Here is a 27,917-nt window from a genome sequence, read left to right as displayed (position 1 = left end):
CCATTGAAGTTGGGCATTAGATATGAAGTGTGGACTTTACTGATGTCCAGAATGCTGTTCTCTGATGGGCTTATATTTTTATTTGAACTTCTACAAAGGTAAGAAACTTGTAGATGTAGCCAATCTCTTTCAAAATCTGTATTATATCTTTTTTCCAGTTTCCATTTGGTCGGCGCTTGCCCTGTGATATCTATTGGCATGGGGTATCGTTTCATGATAATGACATATTCTCAGGTCAAGTCAACAAGTTTCCAGGTAATTAATCTTGTGCTTGAAGTTAAAGAAATGCTTTTAAACTGTTCTTTGTGCTGTCTGAATATTCACCCACCTTGTTGGTAATATGTTGCGCAGTTACCACTTATAACAGTCTGCAAAATATGAAAGGTTTCATCTTATTTTGATCAAAAGTCTGGTGTTCTCATCTTGATGCAAGTAAATGCCTGATTATCTGTTTCACCATCAAGGAGAGTGTTTGCTGCTTGCATAGTGGTGATTACAGTTGCAATAACAAAGCCTTAAACAAATGGTGCCATCTTTTATTACCTTGGATCTTCCTTGGACCTTTCGTCTAGATTGTATTCAGTCTTTTGCACTCTCCTATTGATAGCTTTCTGCAGTTATCAAATATGTAAATTCTCAGAAACGATCATGATAATTGGTAGAAGTCTTTTACAGTACAGTAGATCTGGATCCTGAGGTTCTGATAAAGTAAAAGGGATGCTAAAATTAACCAGTAATTAAGTAAAGTGAAAGGACCTTTTGGATGCTTCTGAAAGCCTTCATTAATCAGAAGATAAATATGAAATGAAACCGGGCTTCATGGCTTCTTATATTGGGAGTGGACCCCAGATGCCCAGATACAAATCTATCAGATCAAATCATGGTCCCATTGAAATGAATAGCAAATTTCCTGTTGTGTTCATCAGTAGATGATTTGATTCACAGTATACCGTATTCTTCATTTGTGAGTAGTTATATATTGAAAAAAGATGTTCAAATTGGATCACTCTGACTCCTGGTATTGGGCATGTTTTATGAATCAATAATTAGAGATTTAGTTAAGACATGGTATGAATACCAGAATGGGTGACTCAAATTCTTTATGGATTGAGAGTATAATGGGACACTAAGGATGTTTGATGAGTGGAGCAATACATATATAGAACATATTAATTCAGAGAAACCTGATCTTTAGGTTGTAATTAAATTAAAATAATTTAAACAATTCTTGTGTGTCTTGTAACATCAGTAAAAATGCTCCTCCTTAGAGGATTTGTTTCTACTTTAAAAAAAAAATCTATTTTGTATTGAGCTCTGGCGTGTTTCTGGGAAAATCTCAAAGCACAGTTCCTTAAATGGATTTTTTAATATTGAAGAGTTCATGTCAACCCTCCTCTTATTATGACTATTCTACTTTTTTAAGATCCCTTATTTCTCATTCAATTCCAGTATAGATCCCGCTGAATAAGAACTAAGAGCTTAGGTATTGACTTATCTAAGCCCTTCACTTCAGATATATTGCTGCTGTTAGTATGCTGTGTGAGTAAGAAAACCCATATACAGAACTTTTTGCTCCACTTACTGACTTTTGTCTGCTTGTGAACAAAAATATAGACAAAAGTGGACAATGCACCTACATTGATAATGCGCTATAATTTTCTGGTGGTTTAAATCTCATGCCATGTGTATGATATTTGCCCGAGCTGTACCCTGCCTCCCATGTGGTGAGCAAGAAGGATGCAGAGTTGACAAAAACAGGTTAGCGAGATCCTGAAGTCCCTTCACAATGCACTTCTAACTCCCAGGAATGTTAATGGGGCCTGATCCCATGATCTGCTAAGCACCTCCTGTGAGGTATTCAACATTTCCACCTCCCATTTACTTCCATGAGATTTGAAGGCTCTTGGCAGAATTGGGCCATTGAAAGACTAGACCTAACCGTTGTTTTATATGAAAAGAAAGACTCTTCTCTTTGACATACTGTAATTGTTTAAATAAGGGTAAATAGTTTAGGAAGGTACAGTTCTAATTGTCTGAAGCAATTGATGTCTCCTGTTTCTTCTCTGCAACACTGGCAAAATAAGGTAAAAATTCCAGACTGGAGCAAAGAGTCAGTTAATGTTTGGACAAAAATTCTTCTTCCTTGATTCCCAGTTATATTTGGGCAACTACCTTCAAGCTTTCCCAAACCATGTGATATGGTGGCAAGTGCAGTATAAATAAATACCCAAGTAAAAAGCTACAAATCAGTCAGTATCACTAGTAGCTTCAAATATTTAGTTATATATTGAATACAATGGCCAGAGCACAAACATATGGTAAGTAACAACACACAGGCTTACTTTATTTTGCTGCACAGAGCAAAGCCTAAGTGAATAATCTTGAACACTTCCAAACACTTCTTTATTTTCTCCAGGCATGACAGAAATGGTGCGTAAAATTACCCTGAGTCGGGCAGTGCGAACAATGCAGGATCTATTTCCTGAAGAGTACAACTTCTATCCCCATTCATGGATTCTGCCAGAAGAGTTTCCCCTCTTTGTTGCTGAGGTAGATCAATTTTCTCCATATTCTCTGAATAATGCTGCCAGTAAGATATTTGTGACCATGTCATTCTTCTTCACTTACTTTACTTTCATATTGGTTAGACTATTTAAAGCTACATTTGTATTCCACGGAATCTATACATTCTTTTCAGTTTGCCTCAGATCAGACATTGTTTAATTGAGCTGCTCTTTCTTGTTATGCTCTAGAATTAATATCAAAACAACTGTGCCACCTCCTCACCACCAAAAAGGGTATTTGAATATTAAACACAGCAGAAGTTTAAACTCCTTTCCCCAGCATATTTTACTGAGCTTAGAAAGAGTGAGTAGCAGGATGTTCTGAGACTGGACTCTGTGGAATGTGACATCTCACCGATGTCATTTTCACTGAAGTCTTTTTAGTATATCTTGTGTGTTTTATATGAATTCGTACAAGCTGTCTCTCCTAATGTGTTCGGTGTTTATATATTCTCGCATATTCCTCTGTGTTTAACTGGTGTTCGAATGGTTTGTTTAAATGTTCAAAATGTAATAAAACTGTTTGGTTTTCATGAAACCCAGAAAGAATTATTTTGCTTTTGTGTGAAGATGTATTGTTCTGTTGCTGCTAGTATTTAAAAACATTGTATGTTTTTAATTTTAACCCTGTCTGACTCACCCAGTGTATTCTTGTATTCTACAGTATCCTCTGCTGGAAAAGTGAGCAGAAAAAGGTATAAATTTTATTAGACCTCTACACACTCTGTCACTTTTTAATATGATACTTTTATCAGCAGTCAAGTTAAATTCATGATCATCTTCTAATGTGTAATCTTCCAGTGTGCTGGGTCATCTTTCTGACACTTTACTAATGACCGTAAAAATGAGCAAGAATCCTATAGTATCCTCAGCTGTCGATGTAAAACAGATTTGTAAAAGGAGGTGTAAATTGCAATCAGATTAGCTATTGCAGGCATTTCATAGAATCATAGAATCTCAGGGTTGGAAGGGACCTCAGGAGGTCATCTAGTCCAACCCCCTGCTCAAAGCAGGACCAAACCCAACTGAGTGAAGACAATTTGGGAGTAAACTTTCCAAGTAGTACACTGGGTTGTAACTGATTCCTGTGAGAGTCATGTTGACTCCTAGTTATTATGCACTGATTATTTGGGCAGTGCTGCAAATGCATCATACTGTAGAGCAATTTATAAGGACTATACCTTTAAGCTGTCAGCAGGTGGCACTGCAGATAAACAAATATTGCTCCGTGTGTAAGCGCTCATCAATGTGAAGACGATTTTTGGTTTCCATTCCAAGAAGAGCAGATGTCCAATAAAACATTGCTTGGAGTTTCCCTTGCATGTGTTCTTCCATCTGTGTTTGAGAAAAGTATCATTTTTGTTATCAAACAATATAGTTTATGCTGTAAGAGTTTATGTTCTACTTAACAAAATGTTTGCAATATAAAAAATGAATAAAACTCTGTATCATAAACCATAAATGATTGGGATGAGTGTGGAGAACACGTCACTTGTAGATTGGTGAGGCCGTTCCCAACAAGAACTCTCCAAATTTTGTTTTTTCCATTGTTTTAATTGTTGTGGGAATTTAGTGCTGGTGAGGAGTTGTTGGATTGGCAGCCCTTGGAGATTGAAGTCTTCTGTTTATCCAGACGGTACTATACAGACTGGGCAACGTCTGCACAACTGTCCCCACATTGTTCTCCCACTGTGCCTTAGCACTGATGTGGCAAGATGACCTCCAAGTGTGAGAGGATATTCAGTGTTATCTATGTTTGTGGCCTTGTGATGTGAGATATTGTCTCTTGGAACTAGAGTCAGACACCAAACAGCTATAAGATTTGTCTGTATTTGAACAGGCAACCTAAAATTGCTGCATCATTAACATTTCCCTGAGCTCTGAGATCTCCCTGCTTCCTTCTGCTGAGCCTCCACAGCTTGCCAAAATAAAATTGCCTGTTATATATTTTAACATTCCTCCTGTGGACAAGACTCTGTGGTCATATTGTACATGTGTATAAATAACTGGACCACCCAAGTGGTGTCCATTTATTCCCATTTCCGTCCTCCCCCAACCCTACTCCCAGTCAGAGAATACTGCAACCACTTCAGTAACATCTTCCCTGATTTAAAAAATAATAATTGGTAAGAGAACTGCCATCTTGACCATTTGGTGCAATTTGGTGCATTTTTTCATCTCATCAGACATAGTGATGGAAGAAAATTTGAAATCCAGCTTGTTTAGCAGATCTGGAAATATCTCAAGGGTATTCAGTCTTAACAGTTTGTCCTGTTAAATCAAATGAAGAATTCTTAGACTTATCTTGGTGTTTCCTTATTGAGAATCTAAGTGTCAAACAGAATTGGAAGCTAGTGGGCAAATATCATTGTGGTGGCTTATTGCCTGCCAAAAAGACCTCTTTTGTGTTCTAGATCTCCTCAGCTCTTCTGTAAAAACGTATGAACTTTGCTTGAAGTCCAAATTGGATGTCATCATCCAAGGTTTATTCCTTTACTGTACTCTCCATTCCCCTTGGGTTTGTCTAAATGGGGAAGATAAGGCATGTCTGAAGATATTAAAATTGTGTTAGTCAAAAACACAACTTTGCACAAAATGTATTATATGGTCATGGTCAGTCTTAGGCCCCTTCCCTCTTCCCAGTGTTAACCATGACCAGCTAACATGTTTCAAAATACAACATGCCTTAAGTGCAAAGTTGTGTTTAAAATTGTGAGTTAACTCATTTTCCAACATGACTTATTTTTCCAGTCTATACAAACCATGATTGTTCAAAGAAAGTATTTGGAGGCTTCTGCTGGTTATAAAGAAGACTTTCAAGAGTTGCCTTCAATACCAAGAATTCTTCTATTTCCTTGAGGCCAGTCAATCTCCTAGAAGGTAGATTGATCCATTCCCAGATCTTCCTCCTCTCTTTACGTCTTGTTCTTGTTGATTGGTGTATTTAAGATATGATGGACTGGAAGGCTTAAGGAGAGCAGTGAATAGTTTCCAGGACAGGAACAGGGTTTTCACCTCAACTGGAAATGCCTTCCTGCTTTATTACTGGTCTTGAAATAGAAATAACTGTCTGCGAAAGTTGAAAAATGATGCCCTCTCCGGTGGAAATGGATGGATTGTGGAAGGAGTTCAGTAAAGGGAGGTTGATCTTCATTAATAACACAAATAGGGGCTTTGAATTAGCAACTTTGCTGTAACTAATACTTTTAGTCTTGGGTTCTGAATTTCCTTTGATGGGCTACCCTGACTGTGTGTGTAGGATTCCTTTCTCATTCTTGCATTTTGCATTCTCTCCCTGATATTTTCTGTAACCAGCTTTGTCTTAAATGTAACAAATAAACCAACGCTGCCATTTTTTTTATGAGGCTGAGTGGGCTGCATCTCTCTTCAGCCAGCATGGATTGAAGTGTGATTCATTGGTGTTTTTGTCTAGACAGACTTTAGTCTGAGACATTGCTCACTTTTTCTTTGGTCAGAGAAATGAGTTACTGTTATGTTTGATGTTGGAGCATTCAGAATGGAAGCTCCTTGCTTGAGCCCTTTGAAGATAGCAGGTTTGGAGCACCTGATGTATTAGTGCTGATACAAAACATTTTCCTCTGTCTGAAGGAAACAGGTGTTTTGTTCTGAATTTGAATAGCAGTTGAAATGACTGTTTAAAATACTGTATTGAACAAGAAGGTTGCCACTGTATCCTCAAAATAGTGGTTCCCAAAAAGCACTTTCCTCTTCAATAGAGAGCCTGTGCAACAGAGCAGAAAAAGCCTGAGGCAGGAGCAGCAGAAATGGGGAATGGAGACAGACAGATTGTCTCTGTCCTTCTAATGGTGTGTGTGTGTGTGTGTGTGTGTGTGTGTGTGTGAAATTATAGCAGGGAGTTTAATGTATAAGCCTGACCAAATACAAAACTGGAATATTCTTATGGAAAGCTCTATTCTGTAGTTAAACATAATTGAGAAGACAGTTATTCCCTTGTAGATAAAACCATTAGAGGCCAAATTCTGCTTTCCTTATTCTCCCATCCCAACTAGTCCCATTGATCTTATTGGATTTGGCCATATTTAGAAAACATGGGAAAATATCTGATGTCTATTGCCTCCCTATCCCTTGAAGTGACCACCTATTCTGATAAAGGACCTTTCATTCCATTAAGATTAATTGACCCTGAGAAAATCCCTAGTTTAAATAATTAGATTTGAATTCACACAATAGTGAGAAGGAAGAGTGGTGTGGTTCCCAGTAAAGTAAATGGGTCTTATGAAAAAACTTCTGCACTATCCCCTGAAAATCTGAGGGTTAGTATAAGAGAACTAAGTAGTGTGGATGGATTAGCTAATGATGCCACTAGAAATGGACAGTCACTCCTGAAATTCCATAACTTTCCTAATGGTAGCCAGCCTTCTGCTATGTCACAGTTTTTCTTTCCTCCTGCAGTACCAGGACAGGTTGTGGAAATCGATCGACTTTGCTGGTGCCTCGGGATACCAACTAACAAAGAAAAATAATCTCAGAGCAGTGCCAGAGAGAAGGCAGGCTACTGCTGTGAACACATGTAAAACAGCACCAGCCACTTCCTGCGTAGTGCTAGATTAGTTTAGTATGGCAATTTAATTCTGCCTCTTTCATTTTCTTTTTTTGTTTTCGTTTTTATTTGGTGATGTATGAATTCAAGAAAAGAACAGAGTGTACTAAGACTGTTCCTGGTATTCAAGAAACTAGCGTAGCTTCCACCTGCTTTGGAGAGAGAAGATGGTTTTTAAAAAGTCTCTTGAAGATGTCAACCACTGGATCTCCTGTGTAGTAGACAATGTGGCCTGCTGCTATACATCCTGCATTTACCTTGGCTACCCCTGGTTGTTTGGGGCTCCCTTGCCTGCATTGTTCTGAATTTCATGGTCTCCTACCTATCATTCTCTTTCCATGGGAACATGGATTTTGTAGGGTGGGGTGGTGGTGGTGGTGGTGGTGGTTGTTGTTTTTAACTGGAAAACACAGAACGTGCTTTAACACTTCTAAAATTTAAAATATCTGTGAATGTAAGGCTCATGAGAGTGGCTGGAAATCCAGCCCTGTAGACTATAGCACTATCAGCAGATCATATGTGGTACTGACAGAAGCAGGGCAAGCTTTCTCACATTGGCCCTGCCACTGAACCTCAACCCTAAACTGCAGGAGCCACCTTTTAAAGGGTGAGAGAGTAGTTCAGTCTCACTCAATCCTTGGCTTTTCTGTGGAGACTGTCAACAAGGTTGCCAATTAGAGCCAGGTCCTGATAGTTTTATACCATTCTTGAGATGTACAGTAAGGACCCAACCGTTAAGTGCATTTACAATCTCAAACAGTCGTGATAGGACCAGCCATTGGGCATCATTGACACTGAGGGGATTTGAACTGCTTATGTACATGCGAAAGAGTTTGATTTATCCTCAGCATGCTCATGAATTCTGAAGCATGTCAACTTCGCTAACTTAAAAATATGTCTGTGCTCTTTCCTTTCCTTCTAACATGTTGTAAAGCATGCTATATTTTTGAACGCTTTTTCTTTTAGATTGCTCTGAAGCTTGCCTGCCCCTCTATCACAATTTTCATTGTCCTTCTTGAGACCTGGCAGTCTCTCTCCTTTGATTTTATTGCTCTGTATGGCGAAAATAAAACGTGGGTAGTAGGAATTATTGATGCACCATGAGGGATCTATATATCCAGCTGATATTGTCAGGTCCTCCCAGTGACCTAGTTACAATTTTTCTGGTTTGTCCTCTTAAATAAAAAGTTGAAGTTTGAGGTTTTATTTTTTCTTCGAAATGTAATAATGTAGGCAACTTGCGATGTGATGGTCATTCTATGGGAAAAATAACTTAATTACATTGTTTTTGAAAGAACTGACAGAAGAGGTGCAGTTTAGGTATGGGCAGATCGTAAGCCCAGCGATTAGTTATAAGTATTCTGTTAAATTCTGATTCGTTGCATCCAACTGGGAATGTTGTTAGCCTCCAAACACTACTTACTAAATGAATGTATCAACTAACATGTGGTGTTCAAAGGCCAACCAACCCTATTAAAAATAATTCTATTTGGTCCTGCCAGCATACCACAATCTCTTCTAAGAGGGCGTCATCTGATTTTCTTACAGATGATCACTGGTTCTTTAGGAAAGAAAAACTGGCCAGGATGTTTTTTTGCTTCTGGCTGGACCTCATGCTGACATGTAAAAAGACATTTATTGATGCTGGTACAAGAAGTTATTAGTTACCATAGCAGTCTGTGTTTACCATCTTCTGTTATTACCGCCAGCATTGTTAGCGCAACCAAAGTTAAAAGCCTGCTGATACTGATGTGTGGAAATTACAGAGGACCAGGCAAAAACTCCAAATCTATATGACTTCAAACTTTGGGGGCATTTGGGTCCAGAGCTGAACTTTGTAACTCCCATTAGCTGTCATTACTGCTGTTCTACACTTGTGTGTAAATGGAAGCTTTCTGCTGCATAAGTGACCTGCTCTTTCTACCAGCTTCATTCATGCTTTTGAGCTTTATAGGTCACCTCTGGAGTTTGGTAGGGGTTTTGGGTCTCTGACAAGACCACCAATACTCCACAGCTAATGGTGCAGAGAGGGGGTATCACAGGGTGACTGGACTTTTTAAAGGGAATGGGGCCTTAGCCCACTTGTGACAAGATCAGCTCACCTCCTTGGGTAGCTAATAATAAATGAAGAGGCCAGGGCTGAGAATATAAGGGAGGAAGAGACAGACTCCCTGGAGCGGTCCCTGGCGAAAGGCTCCCACTTGAGCCCCTAATACTCCAGCTAGGAGGGCTGGGAGTGGCAGTGTGCCAGAAGCCTGGGGAACTCTGCAGCTAACTGAAGAGTAGCAGCTGTAGGTGAGTGCTGCAAGGAATAAAGGGACAGTTTGAACTGAATCCAGTGCAGGGAAGCAGGACTGGGGGCTCCTGTATCAAGGAGAGAGAACTATTGGACCTGTGGAACCAGTGGCCAGCTGGATGAAGCTGGCATGAAGTATTAATGTGTGTCTGAGGTAATTACATTGATCCCTCTCCAGGAGGGGAATGTTTTTTAATGCTGTGGACTGGGTGAGTTATTGAGAAGTCTCATGAGAGAGGGAAACTCAGGCAGAGTGCTGTAGAGCCACGGCAGCCATGAGGGGGCTTTTGGGAGATTGCTGACCATGTTACATAGGGATTTGGTGTTAATCATGCCCTATATTCACCCCCAAGGATCTAGGATACAGACTGTATTACAGAGTTAAAAATTTCCCTGGCATGATGGTTTGCATTACACATCATGGAGGCCTAGGTATCAGTCAGACAAGTGTCAGAAGTAATCAAGACTCATGTTACATGCCTACTCTGTACTGTAAGTAGAAAGGACATTGCTACACTGGGAGGAATCTGCAAAGGGGCCTCCTGTCTACTAGCAGTGCTCTTATGCCATGTCTACATAGGGTTCCTCTGGAAGTCAATGTGCATAAATTAAAGCATGTTAACCCCATGTGGATGGTCTCATTCAGGAGCAAAGTGGCCTTCATTTGCTGTAACTTTTAATCCTCCTTGGATGAGAGCATCCACATGGGGAGTGGGAGTGGCAGGGCAGTTAATGCACTTTATGTGCATTCTCATGTTACACCTTGATTCAGCTTAATTTTCCTGAGTGTCCTCATGTAGACATGGCCTTAGTAAGCACTACAAAGTCAATTTTCTTTTATCAACAGAGACATCTTTTGTAGGAAGGTGCTGTGAGCAGTGGTACCAAAATGAACTAAATGTATGTGCTTTATATGGTCCTATTTTCCTACGCCTCCCTCTCTACTTCTGAGACTAGCTGCTTTCCATTTGTATGCACATTAGGGGGTGATATAGGGTAGAATGGAGTATTTCTTACCCAGTAATTTCTCTTCTAGTAAGGGCATCTCCCTCCACCCACCCCAGTCCAACCCACACTGGTTATCAAGTCAATAGCCAATATGCATTTCTGCAAACAAAATGTGCTGGAATATACATTATCACCCAGTAACAATAAAAAACACTTGACTCAATTCTTGAGAAATCCACAGTATGAAAATGCAAATTAAAATGATTTATCTAGGCACATAAAGTTATCTGTAAAACAACTAACACTTATTTAGTGTGGTGGTTTCCCTAAACAGGTTTTTCACATTTAAATCTTTGTTTAATGTTTTTGTTTCAAATAACTAATTGTCGTCCACTGGGGGCAATACACTTCATGCAAAACTAATATAATAGAGGCGAACTAACACAGGCAAATTGAAAATCTCAGAATTGTGCTAAGTTGGAAAGGATACAAAGCTAGGCATGTCATGCATTTCAAATTCAACCAAAGGTTTAGCTACAATATTAAATACCATCAAACTCTCTGGCCTAACTTTCCTCACTTTCTTATTTCATACTGTGTGTCTAGACAGATTGTAATCCACTAGGAACAGATTTCCCTAATGTGATGTAAAACCACTTCTAGAAGTTGCTGTGATCATGGTAGACACAATTTTTTGCTCCTTTTGATCAGAAAATTAGTAGTTGAGCTCAAGGCCTGAATATACCAATGGTGTAATTTACAGGAAATATTCAGTTACAAACTGAAGAGCAGTGTCCACTAGAGGCATGTATAGAGTATGCTATTCAATGGGAGAAATATTTTTGTTGTGGTACTTTGTATTGTTAGTATGCCCTAGCTTCTCTAACACAACCTATCTCTTTGGTGAAAACCACTCATTGATGGAAAATGAACATTTCTCATTTCTTGACAGATCTGGTTCCAGCAAAGTTGTGCTTGCCACACATCTAATGGGGTGTGTATGTCTGGAGGGGTGCTGATTTCAAGGCTCAAGAGTTTGTGTGCAGTAATTCCATGGATTTGCCATACAACAGACAAGATTTAGTCCTGCTGGACTGGGGGAGGAAGGGAGGATATGGCTGAAAGGCTCTGGAAGCGGGGAAAAGCTCCAGGAGCTCCTTGATGATGGTCTTTTCCCCACTGCCTTCTCCCTGCTGGAGCCTTTCCTCACCATAGCGAAAGGCTCCAGCAGCTGGAGCCGGTCACTGTGGTTGTATCTGCATGTGTAGTGGCTGTGCTTTACACACCTCCATAAGTGTAGACAGAGCCTTACTGGGAAGATGCAAGCACCACTGTGTATTTTCCACTTTTACTTGCATGATGTTTACTTCTGCAATGCTGTGTCTTTTACTTGTACATGGAATTTCCTTTCACATGTTGTCGTAGCATTAAAGCTTTTCCTTCAGAAATAAGCAAGGTGTTTTCCCTGTATTCATGTCCTTCTTTGATCTAATAATCCTTCTTTCCTTCTAGGTTCGCATGATGAAAGAGAGTGATCCACCCTGGAAGCCCACTTTCATTGTGAAACCTGATGGCGGGTGTCAAGGGGATGGAATCTACCTCATTAAAGACCCCAGTGACATTAGACTGGCAGGAAATCTACAGAGCCGGCCAGCTGTAGTCCAGGAATATATCAGCAAACCGCTGCTGATTGACAAACTGAAATTTGATATTCGTCTATATGTCTTACTGAAATCTTTAGAACCATTAGAGATTTATATAGCCAAAGATGGACTTTCTAGATTTTGTACAGAGCCGTATCAAGAACCCACCCTGAAAAACTTGCACCAGGTATTTATGCACTTAACCAACTATTCACTGAATATTCATAGTGGGAACTTCATCCATTCTGACAATGTAAACACTGGCAGCAAAAGGACTTTTTCAAGCGTTCTTTACAGATTGTCTTCCAAAGGGGTTGACATCAAGAAACTGTGGTCAGATATAATTTCATTGGTGATTAAGACTGTTATTGCACTGACTCCAGAGCTGAAAGTTTATTACCAATCTGATATACCAGCTGGAAAGCCTGGGCCAACTTGCTTCCAGGTAGGTCAGGAATTTTTATGTAAGGGGTGCAGTCCCATGAAATATAACCTCATCATTGCTATAGCGCTTCCTGTAACAATATTGGAGTGAAGTTTTTTAATGCATATATTAAGCTTGTTAGTTTAATTCACTTCCCAAAAAGTTTTCTCTTTTTTTTTTTTGTTGATCGCTAGTGGGGTTAGTAGTTGAAAACTGGGCAATGTCCAGTGCAAGTTTACAATTTATATTCTCTTCACCACATTTTTTGGCTTGCAGACCCTCATCAGTGTCACTGAAGCCACGTTACCACCACCCTTAAACACATCCTCATAGTTTCTGTGGGTTTTCAGTCACATTCAGACACTCCCCTTTGAAGCTTCCAGATGGCAATGTTGAAAACTCCAAATCATTATAATCATAGATGCTCAGATAGTGATGAGTGTAGTATAAATAGAGTGATGAAGGTAGCCACTGGCAGTACATAAGGGAAATGCTGAGCACTTAGCACATTTCCAAATCCCCTACCATCCCTCTCATTCCCTTTTACCTCTACCTTCCAAACGTTGGCATCTGGATGGCCATCTGTATTCTCCACATAAAAGACCAGTTCAGATTATTGGCACTTTGATAAGTTAGGTGGTCTGTCACATTGTGGTTTCTAACTGGCCCAGTCAGTTTAAATGGTTTATATGTACTATGAACCAACTCACTAAACCAGGAAAAATCTCCTCCATCCGTGTGGTATTTTTGCTGGGGTTTTTTGTAAGAGAAGACAGGAAGAAAGATGAGTCATGAAATGTCCAGCATCACAAATGACCTTTGCAGAACTGTAATTCAGGCAGGTCTCACCAGAAAACCGTGACAGGCTATAATTATATTAACAAACTCTATTATTAAAGTGGAGATGACCACTGAAGCAGCAATTTACCAATTAGTGTCCAAATCCACAATAAAATGCTCTACTGATAACTACACTTACAACATTTTTTATTTCCCTCCCCACAACAAAGAGCCTCTAAGTAGGGGCAAATCTGTATTCTGGCCACACACAACAACTAGATGAATCCACAGTAAATTGGTTTCCACTGCAGGAGAGAGGTGGGTTTTTGCCTATCTTAATGGTCTCTATAGTGTGCTAGAAGCCTCAGGAAGGGAGAAGTCCATGCTGCAGTGCACTGTACAAACCACTAGATCGGCTGAGGAAAAAAACTATCCTGGTAAAAGAGGTTTTGTGAAATCAGACTTCATTTTTTTGTGAGGAATGGCAGATTGAGTGTAGAGCTAAGATACTGGAATGAATTGGAGAAATTGGAGGCAAGGATGGTCACTTTTCTTTAATCAAGATCTGCAAAAATCTCACAATTGCATTAACTGGCTGAAGGCAAGTAGGTAGTGTCTTCAGCAGGACTTCGCAAAGGCTGAGCAGACACTGTGTTTGGTATGCTACAGAGAAGACTCAGAGGGCTCAGCAAGGAAAGATGACCACACCAAGGAAATTCTGGTAGAACTCAAGGCCCCATTGCACTAAATGCCATACAAACACATAGGAAGAGACAGTCCCAAAGAGTTTACAGTCTAAACAGACAAGGCAGATAAAGTGCAGGAGAAAGGAAATATTAGCTTTGTTGTATAAGTGGGGAAGCGAGACATGAAGAACTTAAGTGATTTGCCTAAAGCCATCCAGGATGGCTGTGGCAGAACTAAGAACTTAACCCAGATCTCCTGAATCCCACTCAAATGCCTTAACCGTTCCCCTTCTTATTACAGCATGATGGCATAGCAGCCTGTTCATGAAGGAAGAGGTTTAAAAGATGATTATTAAAATGTTTTGTGGGAATGGAATTTTGCATGTCTCTACTCTGGGGAAGTGCTTCCCCAACGATGGGGGGAAAACAAAGAAGTTAGATAATCATGTTGAGCTCTCCAGTTCCCTGGGTAGGTTGGGAGAGACGTTCCTTTAGTTAGGTGGATAACTTGTCTACGTAATGATATGTGCAATTCTCTAAAAGAAATCGCAGCGAGTTAAAGTAATGTTATGTTGCGTTATGCACAGATTTTAGGATTTGACATTCTCCTAATGAAAAATTTGAAGCCTGTGTTACTTGAAGTAAATGCAAACCCCAGCATGAGAATAGAACATGAGCAAGAGGTAAGACCTTCCAGTCTGACATGATATTAGAATGTAATTGTTTGGGGGTTGGTTTTTTTGGTCTTTTTGCATTTTTGAAAGATGGAAACTGTCAGCTAATATGAAACCTGTAAGGCTTTTTGTAATATTTGGTTTTGCAATCATTGCTAACCTGATACTCTTGAAACATGACTTATTGGAATTGTGAAAGCTCTCCATCATCTTTGTTAGAAATACTCTTATTCAACATCCTGGCAGTTGAGTTAATTATATTTGGGTGAATATTAACCATTTTTCACGTTTGTGTATATAAATGGTAACATTGATGGCGTTGATCTTTTTTTCAATGTATTTAGGTGACTTGACTAAAATTTCCATAGTATCATTTTGTGTATGTCAACAGGTAATTTTTATTCTTTACTGAAGTGTTCTATGCTCTGTCATTGTATATTTATGACCTAAGGGATAAGAATAAGACTTGAGCAGCTACGTAATAAATAAGCAGCAGTTCTACACTGAACAATTGTATCCTTTACAAATTAAAGCTTTCTCCAGGAGTGTTTGAAAATGTCCCAAGCCCCGTTGATGAAGAAATAAAAGTAGCTGTCATCAGAGATACCCTTCGTCTAATGGACCCGTACAAAAAGAAGAAAAAAGATAATCAGTAAGTTTATTGACTTAACTTCTGTTTGTCAGCAGTGCCCACCAATAATCCTAAAAGTAATCCTCAAAAGCATTTAGGTTTTAAAACCTTGCTTTCAGAATTGTTCATGCTTTTCTAAAGAACTACAGTGTGATCCAGTGAGATCAGCTCTAACTACCAGTGCATAACTCCTTATTGCATACTCATCCGAATAGTTTTTGAGCACTTTTATTCTAATAACTGGATCCAACATTAGTGCCAATGATCTAGTAATCCATGCTTACTGCCGTTATAAGTTTTTTGGTTTTCAAGCATCATTTTTGACTCACAAAGTCAGGAAATGCAGATTTGTATATTAATTTGTTTTGAAAGTCACACAATGCTCTGAAAAATGACTTGCCCCCAATGACTTAGGGGGAGGGATAGCTCAGTGGTTTGAGCATTGGCCTGCTAAACCCACGGTTGTGAGTTCAATCCTTGAGGGGGCCACTAAGGGATCTAGGGCAAAATCAGTACTTGGTCCTGCTAGTGAAGGCAGGGGGCTGGACTCAATGACCTTTCAAGGTCCCTTCCAGTTCTAGGAGATAGGATATTTCCATTTATTTATTTATCTGAACTGAAATAAGTAGAAATTGCATGTAAAAATCGTTTCCTTGTTGTGACAATAAACATAATCATTCTAAAGCACAAATAGTCAGTAATTAGTAATAGTTACTATTTTAAAGTTGGAGCTGATCTGGGAATGGGACTTGCACTGGAGGAACAGTAATACAGCCTGCACAGAAGTGCCAGTGGTAGGACAAGATTAAGAAGAGAAAGCAGAAATGCTCTGTTTTAATGAAACACCTTGTTTTTAAGCAATCTCTTGCAGCCAAGAAAGGGGGAAATGGTGTTTCACTAAGGAGCCTTTGCCTGTGAGTCTGTCTCTGCTCTAAAATGTCTGCCTTTCTCCTCTTGTCACTTAGCAGTAAGCTTAAATTGGTTATTCGTATTCTATGATGAGTTCAAGGACAATTTTGCTATCCTTGTATTGAAAGAAAGAGCAGGAAAAGTAGAATTGTGTATATGTTGGGTTTTTTTATATACAGTTGGAAAATTTTATCTTCTGCTTGCCTAAGGAGCATGCAATCAAGGCATGATTTTTGACAAAATCAGCTAATTTTTTTCAAATGCAGTGTGTTTACATGTATTTGTTGCAGCAGCCAGTATACATGCTGACTGATTACCTAGCAATCGTTCTCTGATCTTAACTATATTTAATTTTAACCCTTAGTAAGATTACTTTAACACTGAGAGCTGCAAAATGGATCTTATTCTCTATTCCTGTAATTAAGCTATGTCTCCTTTATATTTATTCAGCCATTATCCCATGCATTCATTAATTGTATTTAAGTATGGGATGCAAGGTGCAGCATATGGTAACAAATAAGGAAGTATGTGCTTGGAATGCTTACCCATTGAGTATCTTTTATGGCACGTTTTCACTGCAAAATAATTTATAATAGGATTATCCTGTGATGAGAAAAACCACTGTCTCATCACAGCATGAATTCATCAGTAACATAGCTTTTCTCAAGATAATCTGGTTACAGATGATCTTGTTACTGGGTATCTTGGTATTATCAGCACAAGACTGTCTTGTTCAGTGCTTCTCAGGGAGGTTTTTCCCATGTCTGAGCTGCGTTCTTAGTATGTGTTATATTTTCATCTTGATGGATAGCAATTCAGGTGCGACAGCTCTCCTTGCATCAAGGTACAATTTATCCCTCCTCTTTGTAAATACTGTCTCGTACTGACGATGGCCTGCCCCTGTCAGAGTGTCTTCCAGGAGGATTCACTCAAGAGTTGACTCTCACTGAAAATGTGCAACAAGGGTTAATTTTGTTTAAAGTCTACAAAAGCTTTTGGAGTCATGGGCTAGTATGTCCGAAAAAAAATCAGTTGCCTAGTGGGGAATGAGTAGTCAATTAAAGGTGGAACAGAATTGTACTCAAAACCTTCAGGGGACTTTAAGGTGGTTGATTGGATGTAGATTCTGGTGGAAGATGTGGGCCATAGTGCAAACTTCACTATGTGCAAAGGTTCAAGGGCCTGATTCTATTACCCTGTCCCAGTTTTATACTAGTGTAACGACATTGGGCTGGTGCAGAACTTTAGCGTGATAGGGCTCAAGCACCAACTACCTCTGGGTTGTTTTCTTAGAAAATGTTTTATAGCATTTTCATTTTGTGCATTTCTTCTCTCACCCGTTTCAGTTGGATTTCAATGAGTGTTAAAATGTGCCTCTGTTTCCCCTTTCCCCACACATTCCTTCTTTGTAAGGATCCCGTTTAAAGATTATAGCTAAATAACCAGCTAAAGACACAGAGGACTAAGCAAAATATTATATGTATCCATTGTAATATTATTGCTATTCCAGTTCTTATTGGCTGCATGGTTATAACTGAATCAGGCCCATTAAGACCAGAAAAATAACATAAAGAAGTCATGTTTTGGAAACCAGCCATGCATCAAACATCCTCCACTTTATTTTTAGTGATAAGTTGTTAATGGACATTGATTTAAATAAAATTTGGCAGTGTATGTAACACTCAGTTTGAACATATGGGAAAAAATTTAGAAAGAAACGGCAAGCTGTAAATGAATGGCATCTTAGACAGGTAACTATTCTGCTTTGGGGATGGATTTGATTTCCCTCTAATTATCTCCTAGATTAAAATAAATGAAGCATCAAAATGAAAGTGAGTTTTAGAAATCATCCAAAAACACTTCATTATCAGGCAAAATTAATAGGTCATATATATTCTGTAGTAAAATTTTTTCTTTAGTTTTTACTCTTTATGGAGCTTTGATTTTTTTCCCCCTATGAAGTGATATATTACATTGAAAGTGCGAGTTAAGCAAAATCAAAGCAGTGCATTTATTATGCTGTACATCTGATTTTCTCCAGCAACATTTAGAGCCTTCAGATCCACTAAGAGCCAATAATTATTTTGGCAATGCCAATAAGAAGTAATTGAAAATTTACAGCGATACAGACCAGCTCAATGAGGACCACTAAATGCATCTGTGGACTATGTATTTGCTACATGTACTAAATTTGGCATTTGCTTAGCATTATAGCCCTCTACAGTGTTGCCCTGACCCTGCAAATACTTATGCATCTGCCTAATTTTTATGTCTCAAAGTAGCCCCATTGATTTCAATGGGACCGCTCGTACTTACAATTAAGTATATACATAAGTGTTTGTTTGCATGATCGGGAGCTCTGTAGCATACTGAATAATAGAGAAATAGAGTTCTTTTCATGTAGTATTGAGAGAGGTCCTTTGCTGCCCAATGATGTGAGGTACACAGGGGCAAAACAGAGTGGAAGGGAAAAGTGAACCAACATGGCATTCTCCCTTCCTTCCCCCAAGCCCATGGACGCCCCTTCATTCATACGAAAACCACGTTGATGGGCTGAGTATTTTTGAGGTATGTCCTGAGCTGGAAAGGAGGCATGAGATTCCCACTGTCTGCAGTATGTTCCTGTCTACCACTGGCATATAATCTTGTACAAGTTAATGCTCTTCTTTGCTGCATTAACTTCCTCCTTGTGTCTGTATTCTTTGGTAAGGGCCAGTTGCCTGCAGAGGAACCAATCATAGCAAAATTTCCTGAGAGAGATCTGTTTGGGCGAGAGAGGTCTACTAGTCTGAGGGTGCAGAATCTACAAGGTTGGAACTTCCTATCTCCTTTGAATCCCCAATCTCTTTAGGTTTGGGACTCTGTGCCTCTTGCCTGGAGACAACATCTCTCCGTATCCCACAGAGGAGAATTCAGAGCCAACTCCATGAGGTTTATCTGGGAAGTTTCCTTCAACATACCCTATAACTCTAGCCAGTATATGCAGTTTTTTTGCTCAGTAGTTTACAAACAAGAGACTAGGATAGCTCTTATAAGAGCTAAAGCAAAAGGCAGCTAACCAAACACGTTTTCATTGCTTGTTTCCTTTTTGCTCTCCTCATTTTAAAAAAGGGTCCAACTGAAAAAAATGCATTGTTAAAAGCTACAGAAAAATCCCCCTTTTAGACATTATCAAATAAATTCCCATGAGCCAAAATTTAGGTTTTCTTCTTGCATAGCTTTCATCTCCAGGACTAATTCTCCTTTCTTTAGGCATTCTTAATTCAGAACTGGAGGTTCACTCACAATCAGTAAAAGGAAATAAATAAATCATTAATGAAGCCACTATCCAGTGAGTTTAATTTTGTGCTGTAGTATTTTTTTCATAGATATTAAGGCTTAAAAGGACCATTATGATCATCTAGTCTGATTTGCTGCAGAACATCAGCCATAGAATCTTACCCAGTAATTTTGGCATCAAGCCCAATAACTTGGAGCCAAGTTTGTTCCTTGGAGAGCCTGTATTTGGAACTCTCGACAAATCTGTTGAATAACATTATTGAAAACTTGGAATGAATAGCCAATAAATGCACTGTCCTCCGAATTTCTGATTTGAACCTTTATGCACTTCCGATTTCAGAACTACATTATAAAGTAGTGTTTTTTCCAGGTTTCATTTATTAACCAGCAACTGTAGTTATTTTGTTCCCAAACTTAAGGTATGCTGAAAACTTTCATCTCAGCATCATTAATAGTCAGTATTCTACCATCAGATCATGTGTGTATTTTCTTATCAAGATGAATGAGGCATTGATTGTAAAATAAAGACACATGTCCTTCTTGGTGGTCATGGTTAGCTTATAGAGGCATCGTCTAGACCGATAGCCTTGTGATGTAGTATTAGTCTTTTATATCTTGTGTTGTAAAACACATCCTGCTATATTACAATGTTTCTTACAGATAAATTTGCTCTGAGTTTGCTCTTTGTGGTTCACATGCATTTTATAACTTTTTGAGGTGGAGTGTGTGATTTTGATCTAAAGGAAATTTGCACAATTAAATGGATGGTGTAATGATGCTAAGCAATACTGAAATAAATCAACTTTGCTCATGTAAACAGCAGTTTAATTAAGATAATCACTGAAGCAAATTATTGTTCAGATTGTGCCTCCAATTGAAATTCTGTTTCAAAAGGTTTCACAAAACTTTTTCTTTTTTGGTACCTAATTTTAAGCATTTGTAGTAGCAATAATAAAGGCTTTAAATTAAAATGGTTAATAGCCATTTCTTAACTGTAATCAATTTATTCCTCTTCAGAAAAGCTTTGGATTTAAGGACGAGAGTGTTTTCCTTAGCAGACTTAAACTTAAGTGTGGATAGTACACTCTGCATATTCACAATTGGCTGTTAGATGCAGATAGTTTGACTGGTGTTTAATTGGTAGCCATGTATATAATTTAGAGTGTGTATGCTCTAAATATCTTTTGAAAATCATTCATATTATCTTAATTTCTTCCTTCCAGCACTGATGATTTGCTTCCCTATTGTGCCGAAAGGAAATATTTGAGTCTTGGCTTATTAATGCTAATTAGCCCGGAGAAAATAACGGAATTGTTTTTCAGAAAATAGTTGCAGTTATAGTAACCCATTGTTATAGTTATTGTTTAAATCTTGGTGCTTATTATGGGTCCCATTATGATCATTTGGATTTACATGTTTATCTTGGAATAAGGTGAATGTTTCCTACGTGGCTCAAGAGATATACTAAACATTCTGTACTTCTGACATAGAAAACATGCAAAATATAACGGGACATGGGTATTTAGCAGTGCATTTTCACAAATATTTCATATTTATTATTGTTAAAGATATCAGTTGGTCATGGAATAATACCTGCTTCTCACCTAATAAAAAACATGGAGGTGCAAATCCACAAGTAATATACGCCTTTTATTCTGCACTGAAGTCGCCAATGATGAGAACAGAAAAGAATCATTTTACAAACCAAGTGGAATTTAATCTGTGGCTTTTACAAAAATGATCAGTTCATCATGTTTGCAAAAACAAGTGTTCATTAACTGGTGTGATCTTACTGTTGTTCTGTTCATCTGTATTGCTTCTTAAGTGTTCATTGTCAGAACACACAACTCCAGGGCTTTTCAGTTTTGAGTTCAGCCTTGAAATTTATTTGTCTTATTTTGGTTGAATACTTTCTTGCAAGATACCTGGTGCTATATGCTCAGTTCCCACTCTCTGGCTATGTGGCTCTAGTAAGTGACAGATGAGATTAACTATTCTTCTGCTCAGGAAGGTCCACAAATTTTTACAAGATCAGTGTGCAAGCATTAGTTGATACCACACTGTTCTGAGAGACCAACTCTAATTCCAGTTTGTATCAAGGGGTTATTTTAACTGTGTAGCTAGGAAGGAAACTTCAGTTAAGTACTTGCAGAGACTCTTGCACAGAAGAATAAGAAAACTAATAATTGGTTTTCTTTTTTTCCAGTGGAAAGGTCACATATCTGCCTCACTCTGGCAACTTCTGCTGATATGGGGCAAAAATAGTGGGCTGTGGGTTGGGGAGAACATGATATTCTGCAGTGATGAGTATGAAAGAATGCAATATTCTTGGTGTATAAAATCATGACTGGTGTGGAGGAAGTAAATAAGGAAGTGTTGTTATTTACTCCTTCTCATAACACAAGAACTAGGGGTCATCAAATGAAATTAATAGCAGCTGGTTTAAAACAAACAAAAGGAAGTATTTTTTCACACAACGTGCAGTCAACCTGTGGAACTCCTTGCCAGAGGATGTTGTGAAGGCCAAGACCATAACAGTGTTCAAAAAAAGAACTAGATAAATTCATGGAGGATTGGTCCATCAATGGTTATTAGCCAGGATGAGCAGGGATGGTGTCCCTAGCCTCTGTTTGCCAGAAGCTGGGATTGGGTGACAGGGGATGGATCACTTGACAATTACCTGTTCTGTTCATTCCCTCTGGGGGACCTGGCATTGGCCACTGTTGGCAGACAGGATAGTGGGCTAGGCGGACCTTTGGTCTGACCCAGTATGGTCATTCGTATGTTCTTGCTCCCATTCTCTGCCAGTGATTGGCAGGTCTAATTCTGCTAGCTGAGCTGTAAGCCATTATAAGAGAGCTGTGAACCTTCCTACTACTTGGTCCCGTTTCTTACTATTGCTGCTAATACCTAGATGCTGAGAATCAGATAGGCCTCTGGTATTTGTATTTCCATTTAAAAAAATGCAAAATCACCTAGACTGCTGCATTTGGTTTATTTTCCAGATGCTTTTTAGTCAGTATCATAATCTTCCCTTCCCCAGTGCTCTCAAGTCCTGTTTAAAGAGAATACAGAAATATGGAATGTGTAATGGTGTCTCTAAATATTTATGAAAATAAAATCAATCATTCTTGCCATTGATTACTGATTTATCTCATTGTACATATTTCTGAGATATGATTATAACAGGATGGCCACCACCCGATGCCACCTCCTGGCCAGGGATACCCTGCTTCCTTTTTCTCCTCCTTCTGGGATCCTTAAACAAAACTCCCCACAGTTTTGATTATTCAATCACAGCCATTCTTGGGGTCTGGTTTCTTTATTAACACAAATTTCCAAAAAGCAACCACAGAGCCGAACCTTCCACTCAGCCTTAAGCCAGGCACAGCCTCTCCTCCCTGAGGCACTGTCCCTTCCGGCTGCCTGAACAGCTGGAGAAGATGCCAGGTTGGGCCCGCCTTCTTTGCCTTCTTCCAAAGAAGAAAAATAACGTTCAGCTGGGTCTTCTTACCCAACCCCAGTTCCCTTCTTCAAGGAATCTTGCAGGAGACCCTCTCTCCCTGCAGCTCCACTCTGCCATTCCCCTTCTAGCCCTGCTATCACTGAACTCCCTGCTGCAGGTCCATCCCTTTAATTGGCTCAGCTGGGAGCACCAGCTCTGGCACAGAGGAGCTGGACCTGTTTCAGTCATGGGGCCTGTGACAAGGGTATTGTGACCTGGGTGGGTTTAATAGATCAGAGTCTCGGTGCATAAATGTGTGGAGAAGGTGACGATAGAATACTGGTTTTTACAGCTCTCACTGATGAGAAACTCTGTGACCTTATTTGTTCTGTAATTCAGTTGCAAATTTGTTTATTTTAGTATCTTCTAGAACCATTAGTGTCTGCTTATGCAGGTAACTGTATGATTGTCTGCAGTGATTTTATCTTTCCAATTGCCAGTGTATTCCTTTCTGTATATTTTATTTTGGAGTCTGTTTGATGCTCACAAAAATTAAGACATAACACTGCCTGGAGGCATGGTGTGTGTGTGGGGTAGGATCTTAAACTTTCCCAGTCAACACCACTGCTAGTGCATCTGAACTGGCAGGTTTTTCTCTCCTGTTATTCCAGTGCACGCAAAGCCTGACCTACTGCAGTTTCTGTGATTCCAGTCAGAGTTCTCCCCCAACTCTGAGTGCCTTGAATCCTGACATGCAGCACTTCCTCTTCTAGTCCTAGACTTCTCCAGTGCAGAGGGAGTTGGATTATGCTGTGATTTTGTGATGCTCATAAAAGAGGACTAAGCAGAGACTCTCAGCCCATTCTCATTTATTCCTAATTTAAGCTACAGCCTTCATAGGTGAAATGCTTGTACACTTACTCATCTCACTGCCAAACTCACTTCATTTTTCATTTTAAAAGATTCATTTAAACATGTTGGCTTTTGTCACCAAAGGATGCATTTTGTCCATTCCAATGAATGCTGCTGCATTTCTCTAGTCGTTTCTGTAGCTTCTTCAGAGGACAATCCACCAGTCAGGAAGGAAAGTGGAAACTGAATTAATTTAAAACCTGTGCTGTTATCACAGCAACCAACTTTCTAAAATGTAACTGTTTTTACATTACACAACTGGAAGCTGTCACAAATCTCTGTACAGACATCACAAGATGCACACTCAATAAATTAATTTATGGGGAGAAGTCATTAGTGGGAATACAGCACAGGCCTCCAGCATGCACAAACAAATGCGCTGCTGTCAAGCTATAAGAACAGCTGTACTTGTCTGAGACGGTGTAACCTTAGACAAGTGCACATTGCGTACTTTTCATTTTCATTTGAATGCTAAGTTATTTTCTCACAGAGAGGCCATGAACCAAGTGCACAAGTCTGATGTTCATAGCCTGGTTCTCTCAGGCCACATCTGGCTTTAACTTTACATGTGAGCTCTAGAACCCCCGTCTGCTCCTTTTATCTGCAACCTCCAGTTTTTCATTTGTGCTCTTGACATGTTCCTCTGTCCTCACCCTCTAGCAGACCACATCTTCTAGAACAGGAGTCGGCAACCTTTCAGAAGTGGTGTGCTGAGTCTTCATTTAGTCCCTCTAATTTAAGGTTTCGCGTGCCGGTAATACATTTTAACGTTTTTAGAAGGTCTCTCTCTATAAGTCTATAAACTATTGTTGTATGTAAAGTAAACAAGTTTTTAAAAATGTTGAAGAAGCTTAATTTAAAATTAAATTAAAATGCAGATCTTATCGGTTTAGTGCCGTGGTTCTTAACCTGGGGTGCACGCACCCCCTGGGGCAGGGCCGGTGCAAGGATATTTTGTGCCCTAGGCGAAACTTCTACCTTGCACCGCCCCCCTTGCACATCGGTTCACTGAGGGGCAAATCCCAACGAGCCTTTATAGACCCCAGGGGTCAGCCATGCCCAGGGGCTGCTCCCCAGACCAGGTTCCCACCTTCCCGCCCCCTGAACTCCCCTGGAGGGTGCACAGCCCCCCCGCGAGCCCTCCCCACCCCACCCAGGTGGCCCCTGCCTCGAATCCACTCACTGGCTTTGCCGGGCTTGGGATGTTGCAGCAGTTCTGCAGGGAGGAGCCGCCTTCCGGAGGCACTGGAGAGCCAGAGTGTCCCACTTGCGGCAGCTGCAAGCCCCAGCCATGGAGGAGCTGGCACGGTGCAGGGGGGCAGCAGCCCTGCAAAGGCGGTGGCACCGCTGCGCCCCTCCTGCCCAGGCTGCGGCCCTGTGCCCCCCCCGGGCGCGCCTGCAGTGGATGTATTCAGGTGCCAGGCCCCATGCACCCCTTGGTTCCCCCCTCGCCTAGGGTTACCATATTTCAACAATCGAAACAGAGGGGAGAGCCCTGCCCTAGCCCCGCCCCCATCTACTGCCTCCCTCTTTCCACCCCGATTGCTCTGGTCAGAACCCCCAACCTCCCCCCGCTCCTTGTCCCCTGACTGCCCCAACCCTTATCCACACCCCTGCCCCCAGACAGACCCCCAGGGACTCCCATGCCCCATCCAACCACTCCCCGCCCCCTGACAAGACCCCCAGAACTCCCAACTCATCCAATCATCCCCCTGCTCCCTGACTGCCCCCCCGGGACTCCCCTTACCATGCCCAGGCCGGTCAGACACTGGCTCCACGTGGAGGCAAAACTCTACATGGAGCGCTGAGGTAGCGGGTGGGGGGGAGCTGCGGGAGGGGCAGCGGTGGCTCACACTCCCGAGAGCTGCAGAACCCGAGCACACTGAGGGGGGAGCTGGGGACTCCTGCAGTGGTTGCATGTGGGTGGCGGTCTGCATGTGCCCCCCGACTCCCCCCTTGCTGCGCTCAGGCTCTGCAGCTCCCGGGAGTGCGAGCCGCCACCGCCCTTCCTGCAGCAGGCTCAGGGCCCCGTGCCCCAGCGGCTCTCACTCCTGGGAACTGCAGAACCCGAGCACACTGAGGGGGGAGCCGGGGGGATGTGCCTGCCTGGGCTGCAGCCTGGTGCCCCCCCCCCCCCCGGGACTCCTGCAGTGGTTGCATGCGGGCAGCGGTCCCCATGCGCCCCCCGGCTCTCGCCACGCTCGGGCTCTGTGGCTCCCGGGAGTGTGAGCCGCTGCTGCCCTTTCCGCAGCAGGCTCAGGGCCCAGTGCCCCAGCGGCTCACACTCCTGGGAGCCGCAGAACCGGAGCGTGGCGAGGGGGTAGCCAGGGAGCGTGCCTGCCGCTGGTCTGGGATCTCGGCCCCGCTCAGCCTCCTGCCGGCCTGGGGTTCCATTCACTCAGCCGGCTGTGTGCTGAACAGGGCCAGCAGCCGGGACCTCGGTTGGCAGCCGCGTGCCAGGCAAAATCGGCTCGCGTACCAAAGGTTGCCGACCTCTGTTCTAGAACCATTACAATAGTAGCTAGTGAATCAGTCTACAACGGGACTGGTGTAGTAGAATCTTATCTAGACCAAAATCTGTGGCACAGATCTGGTTTGTGGTTTTGTATACTTGGCTTGCAGGGTCACTTAGTCAAACCCACTACTTAAAGGCATCCTCTCTATTACTGCATACAGCACTGTTTGTTGAAGGTTGAACTCATCTACTACAGGTTTCATAAAGCCAACAAGCTACTCTTTACTGCTGCCTGAGCTGTTTTTTTTAACCCCTGTTAATAATTAGTTTTTCTCCCTTCAAGGAATACTCCACCTCATCTCCAAAGAAAATAACCCTGCCGGTATAGATGGATTTTACAGTTATGGAGCTGGCCAGGATATGAAAATCATGCTGTGAACACAATGGAATGAAATAAGAGAGAAAATTAGCAGTCACTGTATACAGCTGAGATCATTTAAAACTAAACCCCCCTTGAGCATGTAGTGTGATACCATGGTGTGCCAGTACCTCCTGTTAGACCCTAGTGTTATGCTGGAATTAAAAATAGAGGTAATACAAATTTAATGTTTTGGATCAATGTTAAATAGGGAAGTAAAGGCATAAATTAAAAAACAATGGGCCTGACTCACCAGAGCGTTATTTCATTTCTGTGCTGGTGTGATTCCATTAGAACTGGAGCAACACAGTGGTGAATTAACCTGGTGTTCAAAAAGTAGAAGTCCTGATGTTAGGATCCATCTTATGGGAGCTTATTATGCTAATTGTCAAATCTTTAAATATTCAGTATGATTTAAGGGGGAGGTTTAAGACTTCCTGATATGTTTATAAGAGTTCTCAAAATTAAACTCTAGGTTAGCTTATATCTATATCATAGTTTGATTTATCTTTAATTATAATATTGGAACATCAGTTTTTGACAGATAAAGTAATGGCATTAATTCTGGTGTGTTGCTGAGTTAAAGAAATGAAAATTGTAAAAGGTGTATTATTATTTTGCTACTATTAATTGGCTTATTTACAATGTAGCATGATACAAAATTAAACCAATGTTGGTACATTTCTTTTCAGTTTTTTTGCTTCTTCATTAACTGGAGAAAGGGCTGAGTTTGCATGCTGTACACAAAAAAAGCTTTTCTGGCATAAATTGTACATTTTGGGCCCATTATCAGAGACATATTGTTTCAAGCAAGTTATCGGTCTGCACCCAGCTTAATGAAGGAAGAGCTATACAGTAGTTGCATTGACCTAACAAGAGATTTGGATTGATTGTCTGAAGTTACATTCTGAGCAGCTGTGCCTTTTGATGTCCTAGATTTGCACTAGCTTCCAATAGTTCAGTGGATGAGACCTCATCACTGAAGGTAACAGAAATAATCCCTACACCCGTTACGTTATACCCTGTCCTGGCTTGTTGCTGCATTAGACAAACACTGCTGAAGTACAACTGTGTTTTAGATCAAAAAAGACCTTGCTTCCATATGCTGTATTCTGACTCCCTCCACCCTCAGATTCAGTCCATCTCAGTTTAGTTTTCCATGTTGCTCTTTCTCAAACAGACTCATCTCTTCAGCTAATACTTAGTGTAAGTGCCTTGTTATAAAATTCTGTACTACTCTGTGAGTTGATGGCCACTGAATACTGTGCTGC

At 40.7% G+C, this 27,917-nt stretch overlaps 1 protein-coding gene across 12 annotated transcripts in view; it reads left to right on the top strand.

Annotated features, from left to right (window-relative positions):
• The window catches only part of TTLL11 (tubulin tyrosine ligase like 11), a 226,364-nt gene that overhangs the window by 22,022 nt on the left and 176,425 nt on the right, over nucleotides 1-27,917 (top strand). For 11 of the 12 annotated variants that reach the window (XM_044992371.1, XM_044992373.1, XM_044992374.1 and 8 more), the window contains exons 2-6: nucleotides 159-255; nucleotides 2,417-2,550; nucleotides 11,903-12,478; nucleotides 14,511-14,606; nucleotides 15,131-15,249. In XM_044992371.1, coding sequence (XP_044848306.1) covers nucleotides 159-255; nucleotides 2,417-2,550; nucleotides 11,903-12,478; nucleotides 14,511-14,606; nucleotides 15,131-15,249 — 1,022 coding nt within the window. The remainder of the gene's footprint in view (nucleotides 1-158; nucleotides 256-2,416; nucleotides 2,551-11,902; nucleotides 12,479-14,510; nucleotides 14,607-15,130; nucleotides 15,250-27,917) is intronic. The other variant, XM_044992375.1, reaches the window with a different exon arrangement.

The sequence above is a fragment of the Mauremys mutica genome, chromosome 18, assembly GCF_020497125.1.
Source record: "Mauremys mutica isolate MM-2020 ecotype Southern chromosome 18, ASM2049712v1, whole genome shotgun sequence".
In the NCBI taxonomy this organism is placed as follows: domain Eukaryota; kingdom Metazoa; phylum Chordata; order Testudines; family Geoemydidae; genus Mauremys; species Mauremys mutica.
This window is presented reverse-complemented; position numbering and strand designations above follow the sequence as displayed.